The sequence below is a fragment of the Camelus ferus genome, chromosome 12 (genome assembly GCF_009834535.1).
Source record: "Camelus ferus isolate YT-003-E chromosome 12, BCGSAC_Cfer_1.0, whole genome shotgun sequence".
Classification (NCBI taxonomy): domain Eukaryota; kingdom Metazoa; phylum Chordata; class Mammalia; order Artiodactyla; family Camelidae; genus Camelus; species Camelus ferus.
In genome coordinates, this window is record NC_045707.1 from 20343280 (window position 1) to 20369737 (window position 26458).

Sequence of the window (26458 nt, forward strand, 5' to 3'; positions counted from 1 at the left end):
AAGATTTTAAATAAGATTTAATTGGCTTATAAGTAGGTGTTTGATGCTTTGTAAGTTCTGATGTTTCAGAGGAATCTATACTTTAAAAATCATTATTAGGGAGAGATTAATTGTTTTGCAAAAGAATTTACCACAGTAAGCCTTTACATTTTCTGGGTCTTCAGTGGTTTGATTAAAGTTTATTTCAATATTTGTTGGGTCCTATCAATCATTGTGTTAGTCCGGAGGGATGCAATTAAGAAGACATTGTAGACCCTTCATTTAAGGAAGCTGTTAAGCGTGCAAATCACTAACTACTATGGTAGAGAGATCAGCAACGTGTTGAGGGAGAGCTAAGAAAGAAACTTCTGATTCGGGGGATGGGGAGGCTTAAAGGTGGAGTTGGAATTTGAAGACCCTCACATCTCAAGAAAGGTAAGGGAGAGCAAGTAAATGAGTAAAGGCTTGGCAGCATGAAAGGTACGTGGTAAGTTTGCTTTCTTTTTTTTTTTTTTTTTGTTGGGGGGAGGTAAATTAGGTTTATTTGTTTATTTATTTATTTATTTATTCTTAGAGGAGTTACTGGGGATTGAATCCAGGACCTTGTGCATGCTAAGCACGCACTCTACCACTTGAGCTATCCCCTCCCCCTTAAATTTGCTTTCAATTTTGCAGAGACACATTTCTTTACATAAAAATCAATGTTAATCACATGCTATAGGATGATATTTACAGATAAGCTAGTGTTTTTCTAAATGTGGGTTATGAAATCAATTTAGAAAGTTGTGACCAATATCGTTTCTTAAATAGAATAGAAAAGAGCAGAGAGAGATACTTAAGAGTAAATATGTCTCATGATAATTTTGTTTCAAATATATACTATATGAGTACCGGGTTAGAATGTAAGAGATTTATTTTCCTTACCTTGGTTTGCAGAAAAATAAATTCCAAAGCCACTGATAAAATCAATACTGAGGGGCTAAGGCATCATACACTCTCCTTCTGGGCTTTATATTTGGGATGAGTGGGATAGAAGGATACTAGTTTAATTACTTCCCCAAGGACTCTTTCAGCTTAAGGCGAAGTACATTAGCCCCTGTTTTTTTTTTTTTTTTTTCCATTCCTGAGACTGTATTACTATTTATTTGGCATTTCTTTCTTCCTTGCAGGTGAATCCTCTCTCCTAATGTGTAAATAGCAAAGATTTTTGGGATCTAGAAGTGAATTATTTTAGGATTGGCCGTTTGCCCTCACAGGCTCAGAGTCCACGTGTTAGTTTTTTATGTCCACTAGGTGGTGCTGTGAGGGGCCAGCGCTGGCAAGTTATCTTGTCCCTAGACTCCAGCTTGTTTTGAAATTAGCAGAGAGGTTTACTCAGCTAGAAAATCTTTTCTCTTCAGGCTCACAGGCACTCATGGATAAGGGGTGTCTAGATCTCCCTCCCCTTCCCAACTATAACTTCGTGCTACAAATCGAGAGAGAGAGAGAGAATCTGGGATCGAGAGGGTACAATTTTTTGTCAGTAATGCCATCTCTCAAAAGATGGTCAACAGCAATCCTTTCCATTCTGCCCTGAAGATCAAAACGGATGCTGAACTCAAGTGGAAAGGGTGGAGGTTATACCCCAGAACGAGTAACTGGCTGGATGGGGGTAGTAAAATTGGCTGAGAGGAGGGGAGAGAAATGTTAAAGTATCTCATCCTTGGGAAAGCAACAATACATGGAATTTGATTAAATTCAGCAAACATTCTCCAAGAGCTTTCCATAGCCAAGAGAACACAAAGATGGATACATGTTGGTGACTCCTTTCTAGAGTCTCAAGAAAAAGAGGCAAACACTCAACAATAATAAAGTATGAAAGATACTCTACTAGGGGCATAACCAGGTTGCCTTGGAGGCCAAGAGGGGACCCCTAAGTCAGCTGTGGGGTGGGGCAGGTGGTGATCAGGAAAGGCTCCACAGACGAGACGACACCTAGATTAAGGCTGAGTCTGGAAGGACGAGTAGGAGCCCTCCAACATTCTAGAAATCCACAAGGTTCTTCATTTACTCTTGTGATTTCAGTGCTAGTAACTCCCAAACTTTCTCTAGCCCAGGCATCTCTAAAACCTGCCTATCCAGTATCTCCTATTTGGATGTTGGTGCTTCAGATTCAATTTATCTAAAACCAAGCACTGAAAGAAGCCTGAGGCTGTTGATTTTTATAGTAATCATGTAGTTTTTATCCTTATTCATTGTCTGGGTTGCTCTCTTAGTCATTTCTCATCTGAACTACTGCAAAAGCACACTAACTGTTCTCCAGTTTAAATCTCTCTCCACAACCCACTTCCCCAGTCAGTCCCACACACTTTGATCTTCAACAAGATTTACCTCCCTTAAGCCCATTGTTGATGGTATCATTTCACCAAACATTTAGTGGGTTCCCTTTGGTCTACCAAAGGCAGTTGCTTGGGTCTGAATGTTTATGTCCCCCCAGATTCATACGTTGAAATCCTAACCCCTAAAGTGTATTAGTAGGTGGGGCCCTTGGGAGGTGATTAGGTCATGAGGGTGGGGCCCTCATGTAGAGGACTGATACTTTTATAAAAGAGACCCACAGCGGGGAGCGTATAGTTCAAATGGTAGAGTGCGCTCTTAGCACGCATGGGGTCCTGGGTTCAATCTCCAGTACTTCATCTAAGAATGACTAAATAAGTAAACATAATTACCTCTCCCCACCAAAAAAATAATTAATTAATTAATTTAAAAAAAAAAGAGAGAGAGACCCACAGAACTCCTGAGCCCCTTCCACTACGTGAGGAGAGAAATCTGAGACCTGGAATAGAGCCCTCTCTTGACCATGCTGGCACCCTGATCTCAGACTTCTAGCCTCTAGAAGTGTGAGTAATAAATTTTTTTCTTTTTTTCTAGGTTTATAGTTGATTTACAACATTATATAAGCTTCAAGTGTACAACATAGTGACTCACAGTTTTTAAAGGTTGTATTCCATTTATAGTTATTATAAACTATTGGCTGTATTTCCTGTGCTGTATAATCAAACTTTGTAGTTTATTTATTTTTATTTTTATTTTTTTGAGAGGAGTAATTCGGTTTATTTATTTATTTTTTTTTAGAGGGGGTACTGGGGATTGAACCCAGGACCTTGTGCATGCTAAGCAGGCGCTCCTTCACTTGAGCTATACCCTCCCCCCTTATTTTATATATAGTAGTTTGTACCTCTTAATCCCTTACCCCTATATAGTCCTTCCCCATTGGGAGTAATGCATTTCTGTTATTTATAAGTCTTTGTTATAGCAGCCTGAATAGACTAAGACAGCGCTCAAAGTTTTGGTCTTGAATTACTCTTTCTACTTTATATTCTGTGATTCCCTTACGTGCTTTTTATAGCCAAACACACCTAATCAATATTAATTTCCTAAATGTAGCTTATGATTCTCTACCTCAGTGTTTAAATTTATACTAGTCTCATCTTCCTTGTCGAAACACTACCTGTTTTGGGAGAGGAAAGTTTTCCTGAGCATAATGTTAAAGGCAGAAAACATATATGACAAAGGACTTATATTTGATTATATAAAGAGCTCTTGCAAATCAACAAGAAAAGACAAACTCTCCAACAGAAAAATAGGCAGTTTCCATAAATAGACAATTCCAATTGATATGGTTGGGTTTAATGCTCAACCATCATGCTATTTTTTTTCTACTTGTCCTATCTGTTTTTGCTCCATTTTTCCTGCTGACCTTGGATTGAGTATTTTTAGTATTTTATTTTAGTGATAATCTTCTATTATTAATTATATATTTTTTCAGTAGTTGCTCCAGGGTTTACCATATACATCTTTAATTTATCACAGTCTACCTTCGAATAATATTATATGGCTTCATGTGTAATGTCAAAACTTCACAAAGGTATACTTCCATTTTCCTTTCTCCCATCCTTTTTACTATTGTTGTCATATATTTAACTTCTACATAAAGTATATTCATTATATATAATGACTACTTTTGTCTTACAGAGATGATGATTTTTTTAAATAATTAAAAAAAAATTGAAGTACAAAATGTCAGTTTCTGGTATATAGCACAATATCCCAGTCATGCATATACATATGTATATTTGTTTCCATATTTTAAAGAATTTTAAAAATGTCTTTTATCTTTACCCACATGTTTGCTATTTCCATGCCCTTAATTCTGTTGTGTAGATCTCAGTTTCCACTTGGTATCACTTTTCTTCAATCTGAAGAACCTCCTTTAATATTTCTTGTAATGCTAATGACACATTTTTTGCAACATTTGTTTGTCTTAAAATTTCTTTCTTTTTTTGTGAGGGGGAGAATTAGATTCATTCATTCATTCATTCATTCATTCATTCATTTAAACAGAGGTTCTCAGAATTGAGCCCAGGACCTTGCGCATGCTAAGCATGCACTCTACCACTCAGCTATACTCTCCTCCTCTAAAATCTCTTTTTTTTCGGTCTTCATTTTTGATGGTTATTTTCTCTGGGTATATAATTCTAGATTGACACTTTTTTCATTTAGCACTTTAAAGGTGTCATTCCATTGTTTTCTGTTTTACATTGTTTCTGATGAGAAGTTAATAGTTATTTTTATCTTTGCTTCCATGTATGTAATGATCTTTTTCTCTGGCTTCTTTTCAAATGTCCTTTTTATTATTGGCTTTCAGCAATTTGATTAATGCTGTGTCTTGCTATAGTTTTCTTTGTGTTTTTCCTGCTCATGTTTCACCAAACTTTCTGGATATAGGTGTGTTGGTATTTTTTCCATAAATCTGGTAAATTTTTTGCCATAATTTCTTCAAATATTCTTTCCTGTTCCTCCTGTTTTCCACTACTCCAAATTACATGTATGGTAGAGTAGTTGATAATGTCTAATCGTTTGCTAAGGCTCTGTTCATTTTTCCTCCTAGCTTTCTTTTCTTTTTATGCTTCAGTTTAGATAGTTTTTATTTCTATGCCTTCAAGTCTTTCAATTGCATTGTCTAATTTCCTGTTAAGATTATACAATGGTATTTTTTATTTCTTACAGTCTCTTAAAAAGAAATCTTGAAAAGATTTAAGAAGGACACTTAATTACATGAAAAGACTAAGCGGAAATACTGAAAAATGTTAGTGATAACCACCACTGGGATTCCGGGTAGTAGGATTATAGATGATTTTTCTTTTATATAATTTTTATGTTCTACAATTATTATCATAAATTATGTACTATTTTTAATAAACTAAAAAATGAAGTTTATTACATTTTTTTCAGCTGCTGAGTGTGCTAACCTAAGTCAGCTGAGAAGCTACTCATTTGTGAACTGTTCTCAGAATCTCCCAACTAAGAATAGTTCTTTTCTTCTTCAAATTCTGTAGCCTCTTATATGTCTCTCATGGTACTTATCACATAGATCCATGTATTAAAGTTAGTTATGAATCATGCTTACCTCTCCTGCTGAACATATGTGAGACTAGCTTACCAGGCACTACCAAAAATTAGGGATTTTGCTTATTTCAGCACCACTTGATTAAAAATCTGTATGACTTAGGTTAGCACACTCAGCAGGGGCTAGTCTGACCCAGGCATCAAGACTGCTCTAGAGGAAGGGATGGGTCCTCTTGAGTATAGGTATTTCTAAGGTTAATGATATTTGAGTAAATTGTTTAACCCAGGATTTAGAAATGAAGGAGATTATTGGGAAGGACAACACTATGTAAACTACTTCTATATTCATCAAAAATCTAACGTAGACACGCATAGAATTAATTATAAGTGTGGTTTTGTTTAACACGAATCCCTCTGCCTAGAGTTCCTCCTCTGAGTGGCAAGCTTGTTTTAACTGGATTGTAAAAACGGCATCTTATCTAGCAATAACATCCCAGACAATAATGTGCAGGCTGTAACAATTCTAAAACTCTCAAATACAAAGCAAATTCAGTGAATTATAGTTCCTTATGCACAATGTAAGGTTAGTTTTTCTGCGCTACTTGTTTTCGCCCTTGCTCTAAACATTTTTACACTTTGCATACTTATTCCTACTAGGTTGGGAGCTCCTCATGGCAGTGGAAATAAGGCTGGTCTTATTCATATCTGAATTCCTAGTTTTTAGTACCTAGCATATAATGAAACATAATACAAATGTCTGTTGGTTGAATCTAGTCCCTAGGGTTCAGCGTCAGAAAATCTGAGTTCAAATCTCAGTTCCACTTGCCATGGGCAAAACTCTTAGCCTTCTTGAATGTTGCTTTCCTCAACTATAAAAATAAGAATGATGATAAAACCTAGTCCACAGCATTATTATCAAAATTAAATGAGATAATAAATATGAAGTCGCTTTTAAACTGTAAGTTCTATGATTAAGTTATTATTAATGAAGTTTAGAAGTAGAGAACTGATGATCACATCATGGAATAACCAGGAGAGGCCAGATATATTTCTCAAGAGACTTCAACAATATAGTATTTAGTTTCGTGTGTGTTTACTATGGCCAGGATCTTGCAAATATCCCTACAGAGACAGACATCTGGTTTTGTCAGCACAAATAGTAGATCTTCGGGTCAGATTCATATTAGTCAAGCTCATAAGACTGATATATAAACCAGAATATATAAACTACAATGTCAAGTTATCAATTTACACATACTACACCTGCCATGGGAAACAGAATATTTGGGCCAGCACAACCAGCACTCCAACTTCCCACAAACATTGCTCCTAATTTGGTTCACCAAACTATATTCATAAGGTCACTTGGTGAACACACATGTTTCCCACGACTGTTCTAGCAGATTACACAAACATGGTGGCTGAAAACAGCAAAACCTTTTTCTTTCACAGTTCTGGATCCCAGAAGTCCAAAATCAGTATCACTGGATCAAAATAAAGGTAACAGCAAAACAACAGTGCCCTCAGAGACTCTAGGGGAGACTCCATTCCTGGCCTTTTCCAGCTTCTGGTGTTTGCCAGTATTCCTTGGCTTGTGACAGTTTCACTCCAATCTCTGCCTCCATCTTCACACTATCTTCTCCTCTTTGTATGTAAAATCTCCCTCTCTCTGCTTTATAAGGATACATGTGATTGCATTTAGTACCCACTCAGATAATCCAAAATAATCTCCTCATCACAAAATCCTTAATTTAACCACATCTGCAAAGACCTCCCTCACTTTTTTTTTTTTTTTGGCCATATAAGGTATTATGTATAAATTCCAGGGATTCAGAGATGGATATCATATTTAGGAGGCACATTTTTCAGCTTCTACAGGATGGAAATTGGGACATGAAAAGTCAATTATACTAGAAAGACTGAAGTTACCAGACTACATTGTGTGATGCATTTACTTTCACAGTAGGGATGGTCGTGTCAAATATGCTGAATACTCAAGTCCATTGCTAAGATTCATTTTCTCAATACAGTGCTTGGATGGCCGTTGCCAGTGTTTGCTTCTGTAACTCTGCCTTTTGATGTCTCCATGACTAACAAAACTCCTTTTGATTTGCCTAGTTTTTCTTTTCTTCCTTCTTTCCTTCCTTCCTCCTTTTCTCCCTCCCTTCTTTCCTCTCTCTTTCTTTGCTTGCCTTTCTTTCTGTCTGTCTTTCTTTCTTTCGTCTTTCTTCCTGTCTTTCTGTCTTTCATCTTGCTGGGAACTATTCTATTTCTTTAATTGGAGGCTTTGCCTAGCTCTGTTATTATTCATTATATGTTGGTGTTTATAGCTTAATTCTTTTTTAAAAAAATTGAATTATAATTGACCTACAACACTATGTTAGTTCCAGGTGCACAACATAGCTATTCCATGGTACTATATACATTATAAAATAATCACCACTGTAGCTTAATTCTTAACGAACAATTTTTTTTTTTACTACTAATAATAACATGAGTCTAGGGGCTTCTTCTTCCAGAATAGTGAAGTAAACCTCTAACAGTCCTACATTTCTGCAGATAACAATTATAAACTCAGGACGCAATACAAAACAACCACCTGAAAGCTCTGGAGGAGGAACCAAAGCAGGTATATTTTAGAAGAGAGTCAAAACTTGGAAAAAGGGATTAGTCAAGAATGATTTTCTCAGTTTTGCAATGTTAGCCTGAGGGCAGACCACAGTCATAGTGTGGCATGTGACAGCTAAAACTTTGATAGAAAACCCACCTTTATCTGGCCTGAAGAACCAGAGTTCAGAGCCCAGGGCAACCGTAGCCATGGGACAGTGAGGATGTAATCCCAGGAAGGAGAAAAATCAGAAAGTGGGGCCCCCATATCTGTTTATAAACATTACCCACGTGTCTGGACGATCTCTGCTTGTGGCGGACTCAAAGCAGCTTGCAGTTAAGGCTAAAATAATCTGAGATCTGACCTACCAACCACCACAGGTGAGACAGAATTTGTAGTTTGATTTCTAATCCAGTTAATGGTCTGCTCAGAAACAATAACACTCTGTAGAGGAACATAACAGAAAACAGTCCCCACACCATGTCACAATGTCTTGGATACAATCCAAAAATCTACAGTATGCACACAGAAAATCAGGAAAATGTGAATAATTCTCAAAGGAAAAGATAATCAACAGAGCTCAACCCTAAAACGACCTTGCTGGTTATTGATTTATTGCCTCTCAGCTCCAAATTCACCTGTTTGCCTGCTCCATAAAAATGGATGGGGGCCCTTTGGAAAATCTTTGCCAGTGGGCACTGAAGTTTTGTCAGTAGAAGGTGCTGGAGAAACATCACTAGAGAAACGTCTTTCGCTTCCTAATTCTTTTTTTTTTTTTTTAACATTTTTTATTGATTTATAATCATTTTACAACGTTGTGTCAAATTCCAGTGTTCAGCACAATTTTTCAGTCATTCATGGACACATACACACTCATTGTCACATTTTTTTCTCTGTGAGTTATCATAACATTTTGTGTATATTTGCTTCCTAATTCTGATGTGCTCACTCAGCAAGCTCCTGCAATGTGTGGCTTCTCCAGTGCGTGGGGACTGGCAGCACCCAGAAGCCAACAGCTTTCCATGGTAACCCCTCACCCTCAGGAGGTTTTATAGTGAAAGGCGGGGCGTCTTCCTATGAACAGCTTTCCTTGACACCTTATATGGCGTATTTCCAGAAGGTCCTATTGGTGTGGAACCACGGCTTCTTGCCTGCCATTTAGCATATTAAACTTTCTCTCTCTCTCTCTTTTTTTGCACACTTATTCTTTGCTTTTGTGTGTGTGTGTAAACTTTTCTTGTTTAAATTACCACGTAGTTTCTCTTTCCTGGTTGGACGCAGACTCATACAATAACCCATTTATCAGAATTATCAGGCATGGACTTTAAAGCCTGAATTTGTTAACAATTCTGAATGAAGTAAAGAAAACTGTGCTCACCATAAGTGGGAAAATAGAAAATCTCAGCAGAAGAACAGAAACTATAAAAAAAGAAGCAAATGAAAACTCTAGAACTGAAAAATACAGTATTTGAAATTTAAAAATCACTAAATGGGCTTAATAGACATTGGGATATAGGAAAAAGTCAGTAAACTTAAAGATAGATAATAGAAAGAATCCAGTCTGAAGAATACAGAGGAAAAAAGATTGAAAACTGTGAACAGAAATTCAGAAATCTAATATACATGTATGTAATTGGAGTCACAGAAAGAGAGGAAAGGGAATGGAGCAAACAACTCTTTAACAAAATAATGTTTGAAGACTTCCCAAACTTGGTGAAAAACACAAATTTTCAGATCAAAGAAACTCAGCAACTGTTGGTGGGAATGTAAATTAGTGAAGTCACCATGCAAAACGTTATGGAGGTTTCTCAAAAAACTAAAAGTAGAACTAACATATGATCCAGCAATTCTACTCCTGGGTATATATCTGAAGAAAATAAAAACATTAATTTGAAAAGATATATGCACCCTAATGTTCATAGCAGCACTATTCACAATAGCCAAGATGTGGAAGTAACCGAAGTGTCCATCAACAGAAGAACGGATAAAAAAGATGTGGTGTACTTATACAATGAAATACTCCTCAGCCATCAAAAAGAATGAAAATTTTGCCATTTGCAACAACATGGATGGACTTGAAGGATATTATTTCTACTGAAATAAGTGAAACGGAAAAAGACAAATACTCTTTACCACTTAATATGTGGAATTAAAAATAAAACCAACTATTGAATATAGGAAAAAAAAGAAGCAGACTTACCAATACAGAAAACAAATTAGTGATTATAAGTGAAGAAAGGTAAAGGTGGAGGGGCAAAATAGGGGTAGGGGATTAAGAGATACAAAATACTTTGTATAAAATAAATAAGTTACAGGGTATATTGTACACACAGGGAATATAGCTTATATTTTACAATATCTGTAAATGGAGTATAACCTTTAAAATTTGTAAATCATGTTGTACACCTGAAACTTATATAATATTGTAAATCAACTACACTTCATTAAAAATAAAATAAAATACAGTAAAAAAAAAAAAAAAAGAAGCTTAGCAAACCACATTTAAGTACATCATACTCAAACTGTTGAAAACCAAAAAGTAGAACCAATTTTGAAAGCAGTTTGAGAAAAACAACACAGGGGAAAAAATAATTTGAGTCATCATGGATTTCTCACCAGAAACTGTGGAGATCAGAAGACAGTTTAAAGCACTCTAAGGGAAAAAGAAAACCTGTCAATATCGAATTCTATACTTAGTTTTACGGAGGATAAACATGGCTGCTGGAAGCCACCCCCTGACCCTGTGGAAGGAGGGCAGAGAAGGGGTCATCATTGTGAGATGGACAAATACCCTGAAGGTGTAACCACCACAGTTATGTACCTACACCTCTACACTCTTCATATATATTTTTATAATCTACTTAGGAAATATTTGCAGAAAAGTTGAAGCATTGATAAATTCAATAAGTAAGGTAATGAGTGACAGATGAATACAACTTTTACCAACACTCATCCTTTTTTTTTTTTTTAAATAGAGGTACTGGGGATTGAACCCAGGACCTCGTGCATGCTAAGTATGCACTCTACCACTGAGCTATCCCCTCCCCTGCAATACTCATTCTTACATTTGTCTGGTCATAAAAACAGCTCTTTCCATTTGCCCTCTATATATGACCGTAATCTAAGCCAGGTTTGGTTTCACATGCTCCTTCAGCTCCACAACCAGATTGCCCTTTTCTCTTGCTTCTCTTTTACTCTATTTTTGCCTCTGGCCACCACCACTGGCCTCATAATAGAGGCCAACATTTTGTCAATCAGTTCTTTCTGATCTTATTGATCACCATGGCTACCTCTGGTCAGTGGCCAGACTTGCTTTATGGCGAGTGATCAACTGGATATTTTTCCAGCCTTTGGTTTTCAAAGACCCTCAAATCTTTCCCCCCAGTGTGCTTCTATTCTATCAATATCTGGCTTCCTTTTTGGAAGTAGGTAAACAGTTATATATCAGCTCAATTGTTTATAATAGGGAAGCGTCACTCCTGTAATAACACATGCATGTGCACACACAGGCACACAGACACACACACACACACAAGGGGCTTATAAAAATAGACAACAGGCAAGCACACATAGTTATGAATAGCTTCTGGATAAAAAATCTGAGAACACAGTCTTCCTTAGGATTCATGGTCTTTTTTTTTTTTTAAATTGAAGTACAGTCAGTTATAATGTGTCAGTTTCTGGTGTACAGCATAATGTTTCAGCCATACATATATTTGTTTTCATATTCTTAATGGTCTTCTTTCTCAGCTGTCTTTTCTTATTTCCCCTTTCAAAATCTTCTTCCACAGCTGAAGGGGAGCGCTCATTATGCCGAAGTGGCCCGGGGCTCCAACTCAAACTGGAATTGTGCCCCTCTGTCACTTTAAAATCCTGTTGCTCTTTCTTCCTCACTCTGTGCACAATATGCTTGTATAGTATCAACGCTTCCTCCATCGTCAAATGAATAAATTCACCAAGAAACAAAAATAAAACTAAACTGGTGAACATCCACTATCTTTCTTAATAGGGGCAAAACAGAGGATGCCGAGGAGAACCCTCTCCCTGTCTGCCTCCCCCACCCTCATCAGGGCAGCCTTCTCACCCCAACCGCCCTCTCCTCCACTGCTGGCCTGACAGAAAACAGAGAAACTTGGGTCTTTCCCAAGGTCTCCTTCCCCCATCCAGTTCAAAAGGGGAAGGCAGTGCTGAACTCCTTCCCTTGCCAACCCCCTATCAAACACTTTTGCCAACAGTAAAGGCAGCCAAATGTGGATTTTCCAGGCCCATGACTGTCCCCAAACACTAGGACAGATCAGTTTCCTGGGGTCACAGGATGAGGACAGGAGGCCACAGTGCTCCCCTACATCCTACTTTGCTTGGGAAAAGCAATAAAGATCCATTTGGGTTTTGCTAAGAAAAAGGTTGCTGTTCCCAGAAGGAGCAAAAATTCTTTGTTTCTGGAGCAAAAATCTTTTGTGTTACCATCATTTCCCTGTCATCTTAAACTCCTTATTCCTCTGCTCCCCTCTTTATTCCAGAGGCTAGAACTTGTGCATCCCTTGGGCACTGGCACTGGGTGATGGGACCTCAAGCATCTCCCGGGGAGTCCTGTGGGATAACACCTTTTTTTGTGAATTGGAGAAGGGGAGCTAATCTTGGTCTCCCCAATACTTGACAGGAAACGAAGAATTAAAGAATTTGGGTCTGACGTACTCTCACCTGAGCCAGTTCAGGCTAGTCCCAAGCGAGTGGATGCGTGTTAAGGAGCAGTGGGTGGGAGGGAATACCGGAAAGTGTTTATAATGGGGGTTGAGGAAGTCTGGGGCAACCTGGGAGCAGAATATGAGCCTGAGCCATCCCCAAACCCCACCCACTTCCCTGGTTACTAACCGGTTCCAGCTGTGCGCAGTCCTGGCCCTCCTTTCCCATCTGGCTTCTAGGAACTCATGACTAATTAAAGGAGTGTGTGTGTGGAGGTGGGGGGGTGTCCTGTTAAAACAGAGGTTTCCAGGGTAACGGCTTGGCGAGAACTCAGTCTCACCCAGCCAGCAAAATCTCCCTCTCTCCTGACCCCCCCAGGGCTCTGCGGGGAAAACAGGCCAGAGGCTAACACTATGTTTCTCTCATATTTCTCTCCATCAAGAGCGCTGTCTAGGCCAGTGTCTAACTTGGTTATGCGTTATGTTTTTCTCACCCCCAGCTTCCAGTTTCAGGCCCCAGACTTGCCCTTTACTTACTAGGATGTCCAGCCCTCCAGGCCACCCTATTCGGTATGAATGGCTGTCCAGGGGGCTGGGGGCTCGTTTAGAGATTGGCTCCTCCTGGGCTGAGAGACCTCTACAAACCTTTGCCCTCCATCCAAAGCCCCGTCAGCCCCTGATCATTAGAAAGTACTCTCAAGAGTCTCACCTTACTCCCTGCCGCTACAGTTTAAAATATTTCAATTAAACATATTTCTGTACAAACTCTTCTGCCACAAACTATGAGCAGAAAGGGAAACCAGTTTGCAGGGCAGGAGCAAACCAGCCAAAGAACCCAGAAGTTCTTGCTGTCAGACCCAAGTTCCCTTTTCGGGGCAGGCAGACCACAGGTCCAACCCTTTGCACACATTCCCACATCTCCCCCAGTGAGAGGTGACGAATTCAGTGGGGAAAAGAGCTGGCTCAGCCCGTTCAGGGAGAGGGGGCTGGCGGAAGGGCTGGTCATGACGCCGTTTGGGGAACAGTTAGTCATGCCGTCTTTGTACACATGCACAGCCTGCAGCTCCTGGTTCTAGGGGGTTTTGTTTGGGTGCCTGCGGAAACTCTTGGGAGGCCGAGGAGATCATAGCTTGGGTCTGAGGCCCTGCTGCTTCCTAGCTGTGTGACCTGAAGTAACTTTTCGAGACTCAGTTCCCTCTTCTGTGAAGGGTGATACTAGCAGCCCACAGGTTGTTGTCCAGATTTAAATGAGATAAACTGTTTGGCAGCATTTACTGTTTCACTCTGCTCTCTCCCTGGCTCCTTTGTATCTAGAATGTGGTTCCATCTCCTGGGTCTTCTGAGGCCAGAGTGACAGTGAGTGCCCATCCTTCACCTCTTATAATAAACACCATCTCTTTCACTAACACACTAACAAACCTAGGCTTCCTCTCCACTTCTTTTGTTTGTTTGTTTTATGAGGTGTCTAAGGGGAGGGAGTAATGTGCTATCACATTCATCTTACTCCACCGCTTTCCCCTGTGTCCTCCTCTCCCCACACCGCCATCAGCTCCTGGCCCTTCCCCACTGTCCTCACTACTTCCTATCATTCTCTTTTTCATCCCACTCCGTCACCAGGGACTGAGCTGGGCTGGCAGAGCTGGAGCTGAACTCAGAGCCACAGACAGTTTCAAGTAAATGCATGAAAATGTTACTAGTGGTTCTCTTCTGGGTAGAATTTACTGGTGGTTTTCATTTTCTTCCTTGCTTATTTTGGTATTTTCCAAATTTACTACAATGAGCAATGGATAACTTTTATTCAAAAAAAGGTAGTGAAGACTTCAATCGGAAAATATATATATATAATTTCCAATTGGCCCATGTTCTGTTCTCAAAAGAAGAGGGATTGAAGGGTGAGGGGTGGAAAGAGGCTGAATGGAGATGGTTTCCAAGCTCCCTCTTTTCCTGGGGAATCAGCCTTGGTCATGGCCTTAGTCATGGCTTCTGTCACTCATCAGTCAGAGGCTCTGTCCTTCCTTGCCTGTCACTGGCCGTTTGGGACTTAGTTATTTGATTGTTACCCAGTTGAGCGCTGAGTGGGTCAAGAGGACCAGCATCATTGAGGGCAGCTATATGAGTCAGCGGTATCCCCCACCTCGATCCTGGGGTGAGAAGGGTTCCCTGGTGGCCTGTCAGCCTTTAAGCCTGGGGAGGTGGGGAAGGGCTCAGAACTGGGGTCCTACTGAGAACATGAGTTCAGTAACCCTTTCCCCTACTCCTATCCCTACTTCCCTGAGTTCAAACAGCATGTAAATGTTGTGTGATGCACAAATGATGGTGGAAACTTCAGTGGCTCCCAACCACTCAGAGAACAAAGCTCTAAGAGTCGCTGTAGCACACGGAAGGGGAATGGGTTAAGGAGTTGGCAGAAGGATTTGAATCAATTAGGAGCTCCATGTCCTTAGTCACCGTTTCCCTATCTGGGTCTCCATTTCCTCTCATAAAAAATGGCCAGAGTAATTCCTCCCTCACAGGAGGATAGTGAGAGTTAAATGGGATGATATATAAAGCACCTAACACAAAGTAGGGTTTTTTTTTTTAATGTAAATTTTTCTCTGCTTTCTTAAATAGCATTCAAGACCCTCTCCAACCTCTGGCTCCCAGCCACTCTCCCACTCTAGTCAATCATTTAACAAAGATTTATTAAGCATCACCTGAAGCCTTGAGCTAGCCTGGGGTGGGCACTGGGGACTCTGGTGCATGAAGCAGACCCTCAGAACCTAGTCACTGAGCACAGCTGGCATTTCTCAGCTCTGTACTTTTACTCAAGACCTGCCCTGTCCCTGTGCCTTAAGACTCTTTTACTCAATCTAACTCATAGCCAGCCTTCACAGTCCAGCTCAAAGCCTGCCTTCTCAGTGAACCCCCCCCCCATAGCCCCATGACCCCTTGGATGGGGCACCTCCTGCCTGGCATCCTATTCCCTGCATTTCAGGTATTTGGGTTGGACTCACCCTATATCTGTAAGCTCCCTGCAGGTAGGCTCCAGACATTTACTTCTTTGTGTCTTTGTTAACCCTTAGCCTCACCCATGCATTCCAGATTCATTAAATGCTTGATATGATGACTTTTTATTAAAGCAGACACAAGTAGGCTTCCAGAGCATTTCAATTCCCAACTTGGTCTTGGATGTGAAGAAACAGAGATCTCATTCTTCATTCCTTCACCTGAAACCCAAGCATCTAAGCAACCTGCTTCCTACCTCTTAGTAGTTGTTTTTTTTTTTTTTTTTTTTTTTTTCCTATCCTAGAGCTAACAGGGAGACCTGAAGGTTGTAGATGAGGGAGTTGCTGCCCCGGGATCCCTGGGGCACAAGAATGTCCAGCTTTAGGGGATGGCCATAGCCCCTATCCTGAGTCTCTGCAGATATTCTGCTTCCAATCCTGCCAGGATAACCACTCACAGGACAATATGAAATATCTTCCTATCTCCACCAGAGGACCCTGGGGGAGTGGGTTGGAGGCTTATCTTGACTTCTGCTCTCTGGCAGGACAGGGGTTAATGGTGAATTGCAACACATCTCTGGGCTGAGTCACCACCTACTGCCACTCCCCCCAATTCCCCTCCCCTGGAGTTTCATAAAGTGGACCAGAGACTGGAGAGTGAAAAGAACTGGAGATAAGAGCCCCTCACCTAGCCCTGCTTCCCCAGGCTCTCAGAAGGCTCAGGGCAGAGGGCACAGACAGCCTCTGGAACTCTTGCCTGGTGGGACCATGAACTGGCAGGGGCTATGGCTGGGCTTTCTATTCCCCATGACAGTCTCAGGCCGGGCCCTGGAGCCTGGAAAGCAGGAGGAAGCAGTGGTGAGTCCCCTGGGAAATATGGACCCAGGCTGGGGGAGGGATAGAGGCACTGCTCCACAGTCCCATCCAAGCTTCCCTTCTGACCTACAACTGCCTGCCTTCCCTTCCTCCATGATCCACCCCAACCCATCTCCCACTCCTTCCCCTTGTTCCTTCCCTAAGATGCCTCTCCTCTAGTCCTTTCAAGTCTGTCCCCTCCTATCCTATGGGCTGTTATGTCACTTAGAATCTTTACTAACACCATTTTTATTCTGCTGATCTCTACCCTCATCATAGGATTACTTATTGCAATATGGGTACCTACAGAAGCCTCTAGAAGGACCTGATGACTTCAGGCCAGAAGATATCATGGAGGCGCTGAGGTGAGAGGTCATAAGGCACATGGCTTCAGGATCAAGGTCACAAGGTGTCAAGGTCTTCTTTCTCTCTCCTCATCCCTTCCACTCCCCAGGCCCACATCTGCCTGACCCAGGTCCATGTTGGGGATCTAGGGAATGGGTGGTGGGCCCTGGGGTGAGATGGCGATTCAAAGATGAAGGGCACAGTCACTGGATCTTCTTAGGCCCTAATTACTCCTTTGGAGGCTCCAGCTCACATTGTATCCAAAATACTAATATTTGGTCACATCCCACATAAAGGGTAATTTGTATGCAAAACTGAGTTGAGTTGAGTTGGGATTGAGTTGTTGACAGATGTTGCCTTTTGTGGACATTTATTTCAGCATTTATTTATTTCTATTTTGAAGTCCTCTTTTCGTATTTTGGATCTAATGGGTCAGTTTTCTATCTACTCTCAGGTATATTCACAGTCCCTTGAAAAACCACAGTACCTGCAGGGCCTGATGGATGAAATTGCCCCAGAGCATCCGGGAGGGGAGAAGGACTGAGGGTGGACAGGCCCTCAGGTAGGAGTTGTGGTAGGAGAGTCTCCAGAGCAGTGGGCAGGACACTTCACCAGAGCAGGAGGTTAGAAATTGCAGTAAGGGAAGAAGGCTACACTGGAGGAGAACTTTACCCAAATAAGAGACTGAGCATTGGTGGTGAATTTAGAGTACTCCCTTTTCTGCAGAACAGAAGAGGAAGTCCCATTTATGAGGACTGGATCCTAAAGTGATCCCATTAGCTACAGAGTTTATGTGTCACCATTCTTAGCCACCACCTTGAGCAACAGGGGGCCAACGAGCTGTCCCCAGTTCCCAGTCATTCCAGATTCTCCTGCCCTGCTGGACCCATCCCTCTCTCTCTTTTTAAGAGCTTTTCAGGAAGCATCTGAGCTGCCAGTCTCAGGTCAGCTGGATGATGCCACAAGGGCCCGTATGAGGCAGCCACGCTGTGGCCTGGAGGACCCCTTCAACCAGAAGACCCTTAAATACCTGTTGCTGGGTGAGGAATGAGCCTGGGAAAGGAAGGATGAATTGGGGGTGGGGCACGGCTATGTATCACAGGTGGCATTGGGACAGCCTGGACCAGCTCAGTGTTGAATGTTTGATCACATGGTGATTAACTGATCATCATTTGCCTGGAGGGGTTGTCACACAGCTTTGATAAGTGAGTGCCCAGACTCCGGGAAGCTTTCCAGGGTTGGCAGAAGTATCTGTGTTTCTAATCTATTTTCTTGTCCAATAACCAGGCCGCTGGAGAAAGAAGCACCTGACCTTCCGCATCTTGAACCTGCCCTCCACGCTCCCATCCTACACAGCCCGGGCAGCCCTGCTTCGAGCCTTCCAGTACTGGAGCAATGTGGCTCCCTTGACCTTCCGGGAGGTGAAGGCTGGCTGGGCTGACATCCGCCTCTCCTTTCACGGCCGCCAAAGCCCGTACTGCTCCAATAGCTTTGATGGACCTGGTAGGCACCAGCTCTTAGCTCCCACCTCACAGACCTCTGTCTCCTTGAGTCAGTGACTCTGGAACCTTAATGTTCAGGCTGCCCTCTATGCTCAGCTGCACCCTACACTCTGTAACCAGCTTTTGACATTCCCTTGGGGAGTAGCATGTCACCTCCCCGAGGCTTTCTAAGCCTCTTCTACAAAGCTTATGCCTTCTTTGGTTTAAGTTCCTCTGCTCAAGGCAGACCTCAGAGAGGACTGGGCCAGAGAGAACAGAGTGGCTGGGAGGTAATGGGACAGCGTGATGGGCATCCCTGAGAGAACTGGGTGATGACAGGGGAATCTGAAAGGCGAGAGAGGCATCCCAGAGACTGAATGTGCATGGGGGAATTTTAAGGGAATGGAGTAATTGGAGTTTATAATGGGCAGGGGATGTTCCAGCCTAGGAGACTCTGACTACCTTCCTATCTACCTTTGCTTTTGTCCAGGGAGGGTCCTGGCCCATGCTGACATCCCAGAGATGGGCAGTGTGCACTTTGATGAAGATGAGCTCTGGACTGAGGGGACCTACCGGGGGGTGAACCTGCGCATCATTGCAGCCCACGAACTGGGCCATGCCCTGGGGCTTGGGCACTCTCGATACACCCAGGCCCTCATGGCCCCTGTCTACGCTGGCTACCGACCCCACTTCAAGCTGCACCCGGATGACGTGGCAGGGATCCAGGCTCTCTATGGTCAGTCCTTTCCCCTAGCGATCAAGACCAGCATCTCTTCAGGCTTAAAGAGATAGGTCTAATCTCCAGGGAAGGAAATGGCTTGGCTTCTTTCTCTTCCAGCTGCTCTGTTTTTCAGGCTCCTTCACTTTCAGGAGCTGTTTTTCTGATACTCCCAGGTCTAATCTTCCTTCTAGGCCTCTCTCCCTTCACACCCCTTCTTGAGGACAAAGAATGAGCATTCTAGCAAACCTCCTTTTCCCTTTCTAGTGCCTCTCAGAACTAAGACGTGTTTCCTGCTGATATAAATATGATCTTGCCTCCCACCAAGGGAAGCTCTCCAGGATTCCCTCTTCCTCTCTCTATGAGGCCTCTGAGCTGAACTGACAGTAGAAGTGTAGGGAAGCCAGCACTCTGAGTTCTTACCCTGAGCAGCATTATGTTACTCTGCAGGCAAGAAGACCCCAGAGACAGAGAATGAGGAAGAAGAGACAGAGCTCCCTACTGTCCCCCAAGTGCCCACAGAACCCATGCCCATGCCAGACCCCTGCAGTGGTGAACTGGATGCCATGATGCTGGGTAAGACCCTTCCCCTCCAGGCTGTATAGGCAGGCAGTAGGGGCAGCCCGCTGACCTTGAGACCTGGACAGATGGGAATGACATGGGACCTTAGCATGAGCAGTGGAGGTTAGACACCAAGCAGGGGTTGGTAGCCATGGAAGGAGGCATGTGACATGGGAAGGGAGGGCTCAGAGCCAAATGGAAGTGGGCCAGGCAGGCATTTACCTTGGCTGCCACCTTATGAGGGCAACTAAAACTAAAACACATCTGGAAAATACAGCAAGATGGAGAAAACAGTCTTAACTGGAATGTCTACTAGAGAGGGAATTATACCTGCATGGACCTACAGCTTGGGAGTCACTTGGAGTAGCTGAGAGCCCCAAGGGGGAGCAGCTATCTGCAGGGCTTTTGTTTTGTTGAGTGGACCAGAGCTGAATTGCTGTGAACAAAGGAGAGGCTGAGCACTGGGTCCGCCTTCTCTGACCTTAATCTTCTCCTTAAAGTTGAATGAATTTTTGAGGCATCAGCCTGTGGGAAGAGGCAAATGATCAGCCTGCCTGAGATACCCATGAGTCTTTATTTGACCCCCGTCTTTTCGACTTGTTGCACCTGTGCTCTCAGGTCCCCGCGGGAAGACCTATGCCTTCAAGGGAAACTACGTGTGGACCGTGACAGATTCAGGGCTGGGTCCCCTGTTCCAAGTGTCTGCCCTGTGGGAGGGGCTCCCAGGAAATCTGGATGCTGCTGTGTACTCTCCTCGAACACAATGGATTCACTTCTTTAAGGGTAAGGGGGCTGGTTTACAGTGTGTCAACTGAGGAGGGCCTCCCATCAGAGAAGCCATAAAAGGGACGGAGAGATGAGAAGTTTCTGAAAGGGTGGAATGGAGGATCCGAAAGCTATCACCTGAGGACAGGGGTGACTTGATCTTTCCTTACACGCTCTCAGGAGACAAGGTGTGGCGCTATGTTAATTTCAAGATGTCTCCTGGCTTCCCCAAGAAACTGAACAGGGTGGAACCCAACCTGGATGCAGCTCTCTATTGGCCTGTCAACCAAAAGGTGTTCCTCTTTAAGGTATAAAATTCAAAGCAAGGGCAAATCCTTTCTTAGGAGGGTGGGCTTCCCTCACACAAGAAGACTTGCTCTTGAAGGGAGTTCTGCAGCTGCAGTGGGCTGAGGGTAGACCTGTGGGTGTCTCTAAAGTCTCTCCTCATCCTTCTCTTCTCCCTGCCCACCCCACACCTAGGGCTCCGAATACTGGCAATGGGACGAGCTGGCCCCAACTGACTTCAGCCGCTACCCCAAACCAACCAAGCTGTTATTTACAGGAGTGCCAGACCAGCCGTCAGCTGCTATGAGTTGGCGGGATGGCCGTGTCTACTTCTTCAAGGGCAAACAGTACTGGCGCCTCAATCGGCAGCTTCGAGTAGAGAAAGGTTATCCCAGAGATATAGCCCACAACTGGATGCACTGTCATCCCGAGACCCCAAACGCCACCTCATCAGGTGGGGATACCACCTCCTCAGCCACAAGCACTGACCACTCAGCCACAGGAACAACTTCGGATACCACTTCCTTGGCCATAGATATCACCTTGAACACTGACCACTCACCCAGCGATACAATCTTGGACATTTCACCCTCAGCCACAGTCTCTACCATTCGTTCATTCCCTGGTAATGTCACCCTCCCAGAGGCCTAACACCTGAGTCAAATGTCTGCTGCAGCTTCGGCATGAACCAAAGACCTTCAGGCCTCTAAATGTCCCTGCTTCCAGCCACCACTCCCCTGTACTCTTTCCCTCCTGGGCAGTGACCCCCTAACTCTGGGACAGCCCCCAACTCCATCCATTTCTTCCCCATCCTAGATAGCACTTCCAACTGTGTTATCTACTCTCTGGAGGACGTTGGTAGAGGAAAGGAATCCATCAGGCCTTTAGGTGACAAGAGGCAACAGCTGGGAATGCCTGGTTCTGTTCTTCCTAGACAGAGTGCAAGAAAACAACATGGCCAGTAAAATCAGCAAGGGTTTTGGAATCCTTAGAATCACATTGATTTGCTTATGACTTTGGGCAAGTTAATTAACCTCATTGAGCCTGGGATTCCCCATCTGCAAAATAAGGTTAATACCAACCCCGCAGGGTTGATGTATTAAATGAAATACTCTATGTGAAGTGCCTGGCACATCTGTGCCTAATAAAGGTTAACTTCATCTTCATAAGAGAGGACTGAGCAGCCAGAGGTAGTTCTGTCTGATAAGTTACCCTTATAAGATCTTTAAGGGACAGAGGACTTGTCAGTATGGCTAACTCTTTGTTTTGGGGTGCAAAGAAAGAAAAGAACAGCAACAGTAAAGGCCAGACTCCCTGGTTCAGTGTTCAATGCCATTTTATTCACATGCTCCCACATTCTTCCTCCCATCATAACCTTGCTGCCCAGGAGAGGGACATATCTTCCTTCATGCTGTCTGGGGAACCAGGGAACAGACCTTGGGCAGGAGGATCAGGGGAGGGGAGAGAGTTAGAATGGGTTAGTGGCTGGGACAATGTTCTGGTTAAGGAGATTAGCATCACCTATAATGAGAGGCAGAGAAGGCACTTGTCTCCCATGCAGCCCCGCAGACCAGGCTCCTTTGGGCAAAAGGGCAAGACTCTGGCACTTGGGCCAATGCTCTCTCCTTGGAGCAAGAAGCCAGCTTTCGGGGAAGGTGGGTACTGAGCCAGGCACTGCTCTCTGCTCTTCCCCATGTTAAGAAGGAGGGCAAGGGAAGCACCATGGAGGACAGTACCCCCAACTGAGGTAGAAGGGGGCTTGAGCCTATGGGGGTCCAGAGGGACAGGCTAACCAGGAACCCAACTACCCCCTAATGAAGGGTCCGGGGATGAAGGAATCCCGGAGCACCTCTGTGCCCTTCTCCCCATCACAAAGCTATGAAGTGCTTTAGGAGGCTTCCTGATTTTCTATAGATCCTACAGAAACAAAGCCCCTTGTTTTATCGCTGTGAGGCACTGAGGTGGGTATACAGAAGGCTATTTGGGTAACGGGCCTCCTTGGTCTGGAGACAATTAAGGAGTCAGTTGCTTTAGGGACCAGGGCACCTCTGTTATTGGACAGAGGTAGGTACTCATACTTCCATCACGCTCCCCTCACCACAAGATTCCTCTCTGTCTGTCTCTGAAACATATCCCTACAGGGCTGGTCTGGGTTGGAGCACAGATTCTATCCCCAAGTCCAAGAGGTCGGGAGGTTTGTGTGTCCTCTGGGCTCAGGGTCTGACCACCTACTGTTCCTAGGCCCTTGCTAGGGGTGAGGGCATCACTGGAGGTTTAGGCTCAGGTTCGGACAGAACCAGAAGTTGTGGTGAGGGGTACAGTTGAGCCACAGTCAGAATCCAGGTCCAGGACGGTGTGGGGGGCTGTGGCCTGGATGCCTGGTCCCAGCTGGCGTTCTCGAAGGCTCTGGAGGTAACTCTGGAGGGGCACAGGGCAGAGAGGGCAGAAGGAAGGGCCTGGGTCAGAGCCCTCCTCCCACCCTGGCCATCCCATGTGCCCTCTGCCCCATGCCCCAGAGAGCCCCTACCCCTCCACTCACTGGAGCCAGACTGTCAGCAGGACTCCGGGTGCTGGAGGGGAGCTGGCGCCGGAAGCTGCCCTCACAGATCCCTACCCCAGAGGAGGTCCGGTGCCACTTGGCCTCTTGCTGACGGATCCGTAGGAGCTGGAGATGCCTTCGCTGGTGGCTCAAGACCACTGCTTGAGGGGGGCAATATAGATTCAGGGAGGCCTCTTTAGATCCTGAAACCCACCCCCAAATACACTCACACTCTAGGGAAACCCATTCAATCTCCCTGTTTCGTGTCTCTCAAACCTCACCTTCCCCCCAGTTATTCTAAAAGAAGCTTTTCTTTGGATTCATCCTACTATTTCCTTCTGGATATCCCTGAGATCTTCCTTTCCTTCCATAATGGTCCCCAATAATTCTTCTTTGCGCTTCCTCCCACAACAATTTCTCTTGTCATTGTTACCCAGACATTTGGCTCCTCCAACTGTAACTTTCTTTCAAAGCCCTGCCCCATTCATCTTAGATGCCTCTGCCCTCTGCCCTCACATGTATTTTCCCCCTTCCCCTCCTCAAGTCTGGGAACCAGAAACAAGAGAAGGCACAGGTTGGCTGCTTTTGGTACCACGGCACTAACTCACCATTGGCGTGGCCTCCATGTTCCTCATCCATGAGCTTCCACTGGGCCAGGGCCCCAAGGGTCCCCAGGGCTGGCCAGGTCCCCAGCAAGACCCAGCTATACCAGCAGAGAGGAGGCAAGGCTGGAAGTGCCTGCAAGCGTTGGCCCAGCCGACTGCCCAGTGCCAGCCCCTCCAGGAAGTAGTCAGCACAGGACACCAGCACCGCAGCACCCAGCAGGGCTGTGCCCAGAACTGTGAATGGACGTGGCCACCGAAGCGTGAACAGGGCTCCCAGCAGTGCCAGCCCCACCAGCCCCCCGGCCGGCACCCAGGCTGAAGGCGGCTGGTAGATGGGCTCGGTGCCCAGCAGGACCCCGGCACCCAGGGTTAGGCCTAGCAGGAGACCAGTCAAGAAGAGCCCAACACTGCGAACCAGCATGGTGACCAGGCCGCAGAGGAGTCCGATGCCTAGCGCAATGCCCGCGCTCACCTCCAGGCTCAACTGTGTCTCTAGTACTCGCTCCTTGTGGCACAGCAGGAAGATCACCAGAGCTCCTGACAGCAGGCCGGAGAGAAACATCACTGCCTTGAAGCAGCGATAGCCTGGGAAGGGAGGCAGGAGGCACTGAGACGTGGAAAGCGGGGTTCTACAGGGATAGCTCTGATGAATTAGAAGGGAGAGGAATGGCTAACCAGAGGTGCAGAAGACAGGAACAGCATACTCAAGGACATCAAGGCAAAGGGCAGAAAGGATCATTTTTGGGAGGGCAGGGACTTTTCAGAAACTGAGGGGATGGGAGGGCAAATCAGGAAGTAAGATGGATGCACTGAGGGGACTAAGTATAGAAAAAAGGTTTAATCCTTCCAGGGATGGTAGACAGGAAGAAATCAGCACAGGCTGATTCAGGTTATTGGGGAAGGGTGGAGACGCCTTAAGCAAGGAGGATGATTTGGGAATGGAGTTTTGAGGTAGGAGGCAATGGGAGAGCATGTGATAGTTGCCAGGAGTCAGAGCTGGAAGGTGAGTGGGCATGGGGGATGGAAGAGCTGGCAAGAGCAGCATTGGCCACACTGAAGGTAGGCGTCCCCTGATAGAGGAGTAGAGGTGGCCCAGGAGCAAAGGAGAAAGTTGGCATCATCCTTGAGGGTGACAGTTTTGGGCAGCTGCCCCCCAGAACCCTGGCCCTGCCCTCACCGAAGCAGCAGTAGATGATTCCAAAGCAGCAGCAAAGAGCACACACCAGGGCAGGTGCCAATTCAGGATTGTCCTGGGGTTCCAAGACACATCTTGGGTCTGGAGGCTCTGGGAGTTGTTGATTAAAGGGCCTGGGGTCAGAGGTCATGGCCAGGGGCAGCAAGGCTTCCTCCATGGCCGAAGAGAAGGTGGTCACAGAGGGGGAGGTCAGTGTCAGCTCCTCTCATCCATCCATGAATGTCTTGAGGGGGTTGGGAAACCTGCAAGGGGGTAAGGGGCAGGAACTCAGGTGCCCATGAATCTTGAGGACTCTGTATCTCTACTGCTTTAGAAGAAAGGCCAATTTCAGGAGGGAGAAATTAAGAGATCACTGAAGAAATCTACTGGGCTGGGTTGAGGGGAGCCAGCTGTCTATTTACCACCCTCTGAAACAAGGACATTAAAGTAGAAATTAAAATTTTATACAAGAAATGAATCTTTGCCCCCTGGCTTTTCAGGGTGGGGCTGGAGGAGTAGGAAGTCCTAGGTTTGTGGAGGGGGAGGCCCAGGGGTGAGACTGGGGGCTAAAGGCCCTGCAGCCTGTTCCAGCCGAAAAGAAAGCTTGCCCCATCTGCAGCCGGGACTCAAAGCTATCCCATTGGACTGGGAAGGGTGGAGTTAATAGAGAGGGAGAAGGAGGAGAAAGAGGAGAGAATGAGTCATGGTGGGGGTCCCCTGACAGCTGCTCCAACCCCAGAGAAGAAGGGAAAAAAATCAGACACCAGAAGAGTTTGGGACAAGGAATTAAGCAGAGACAGTAACCCACACTTTGTCAGGGGTTTGAAGCCTCGGCTTCAAAAGATGGAGTTGTTGGGGAAGGAGCGTCCAGTCACAGTCCAACTCCCACGGTCCCTTATGGACTAAGCAGGCGCCTTGCCCACAGACGTCTCATATCCTGGTAGCCTTTGGCTCCTCCCCTTAGGATACTGATGGGACTTTTCCTACCTCTCCCTTTCCCCTGGGGTGGCAGGGCTGCCATGGGATTTGAACTCAGTTCCTGAAAGGAGAACACCAAGGAGGGGCTGGCATTGGGGCACGATGAGAGTGGGGTAGGGTGGGTGCAGGGACTTCCCTTCAGTGGTCTTTCGGACATCAAGGTCTTAATAGGCAGGAGAGTTGGCTTGGGGAATCCCTGGGGTTATTCTCCTCAATCAGCTTGGAAGTCTAGGGACCCTAAACAAGGAGAGGTTGGGGAGGGGGTGTTAGCTACTCACCACCCTGCCAGGGCTGAGGAGAGGAGGGGGTAGATGTGCTTCCCTAGACTCCCAGCTGCATCCCTGCCCGGAGTCCTAGGCGTCGGGGCGGCTGTCGGGAGAGGGCACCCCCAGGGCCACTCTGTTCGTTGCCCCCTAAACTCTTGCAAGTCGTAGCCCAAGCCCTCTAAGCTAAATGCAACCAGCTTGGTGGGTGGAGGAAGGGGACACGGTGTGTGTGTGGGGAGGGGGGG

The 26458-nt window shown here is 45.0% G+C and overlaps 2 protein-coding genes across 6 annotated transcripts; one reads left to right on the forward strand and one right to left on the reverse strand.

The window, feature by feature from the left end:
• The first annotated feature begins 16266 nt into the window (after window positions 1–16266).
• On the forward strand, window positions 16267–21827 carry MMP19 (matrix metallopeptidase 19). Its single transcript, XM_014555148.2, has 9 exons — window positions 16267–16499; window positions 16776–16861; window positions 17751–17881; window positions 18129–18344; window positions 18813–19058; window positions 19491–19616; window positions 20220–20384; window positions 20547–20674; window positions 20847–21827. The coding sequence occupies exons 1-9, from the start codon at window positions 16410–16412 to the stop codon at window positions 21300–21302; spliced, it is 1644 nt and encodes a 547-aa protein (XP_014410634.2). The 5' UTR covers window positions 16267–16409; the 3' UTR covers window positions 21303–21827.
• A 142-nt stretch (window positions 21828–21969) lies between these two features.
• Window positions 21970–26448, reverse strand: LOC102523906 (transmembrane protein 198). 5 transcript variants are annotated; one of them, XM_032493115.1, is made up of 6 exons: window positions 26226–26448; window positions 25778–26008; window positions 24973–25232; window positions 23799–24380; window positions 23191–23351; window positions 21970–23069 (listed from the first exon to the last, which is right to left on the reverse strand). In XM_032493115.1, the coding sequence occupies exons 3-6, from the start codon at window positions 25145–25147 to the stop codon at window positions 22932–22934; spliced, it is 1056 nt and encodes a 351-aa protein (XP_032349006.1). In that variant the 5' UTR covers window positions 25148–25232; window positions 25778–26008; window positions 26226–26448; the 3' UTR covers window positions 21970–22931. The 5 variants fall into 5 exon arrangements, with proteins under 5 accessions (XP_032349006.1, XP_014410635.1, XP_014410636.1 ...); XM_014555149.2 differs by lacking the exon at window positions 25778–26008 and having other exon boundaries at window positions 26226–26447; XM_014555150.2 differs by lacking the exon at window positions 25778–26008 and having other exon boundaries at window positions 23191–23348; window positions 26226–26446.
• Window positions 26449–26458: the final 10 nt, after the last annotated feature.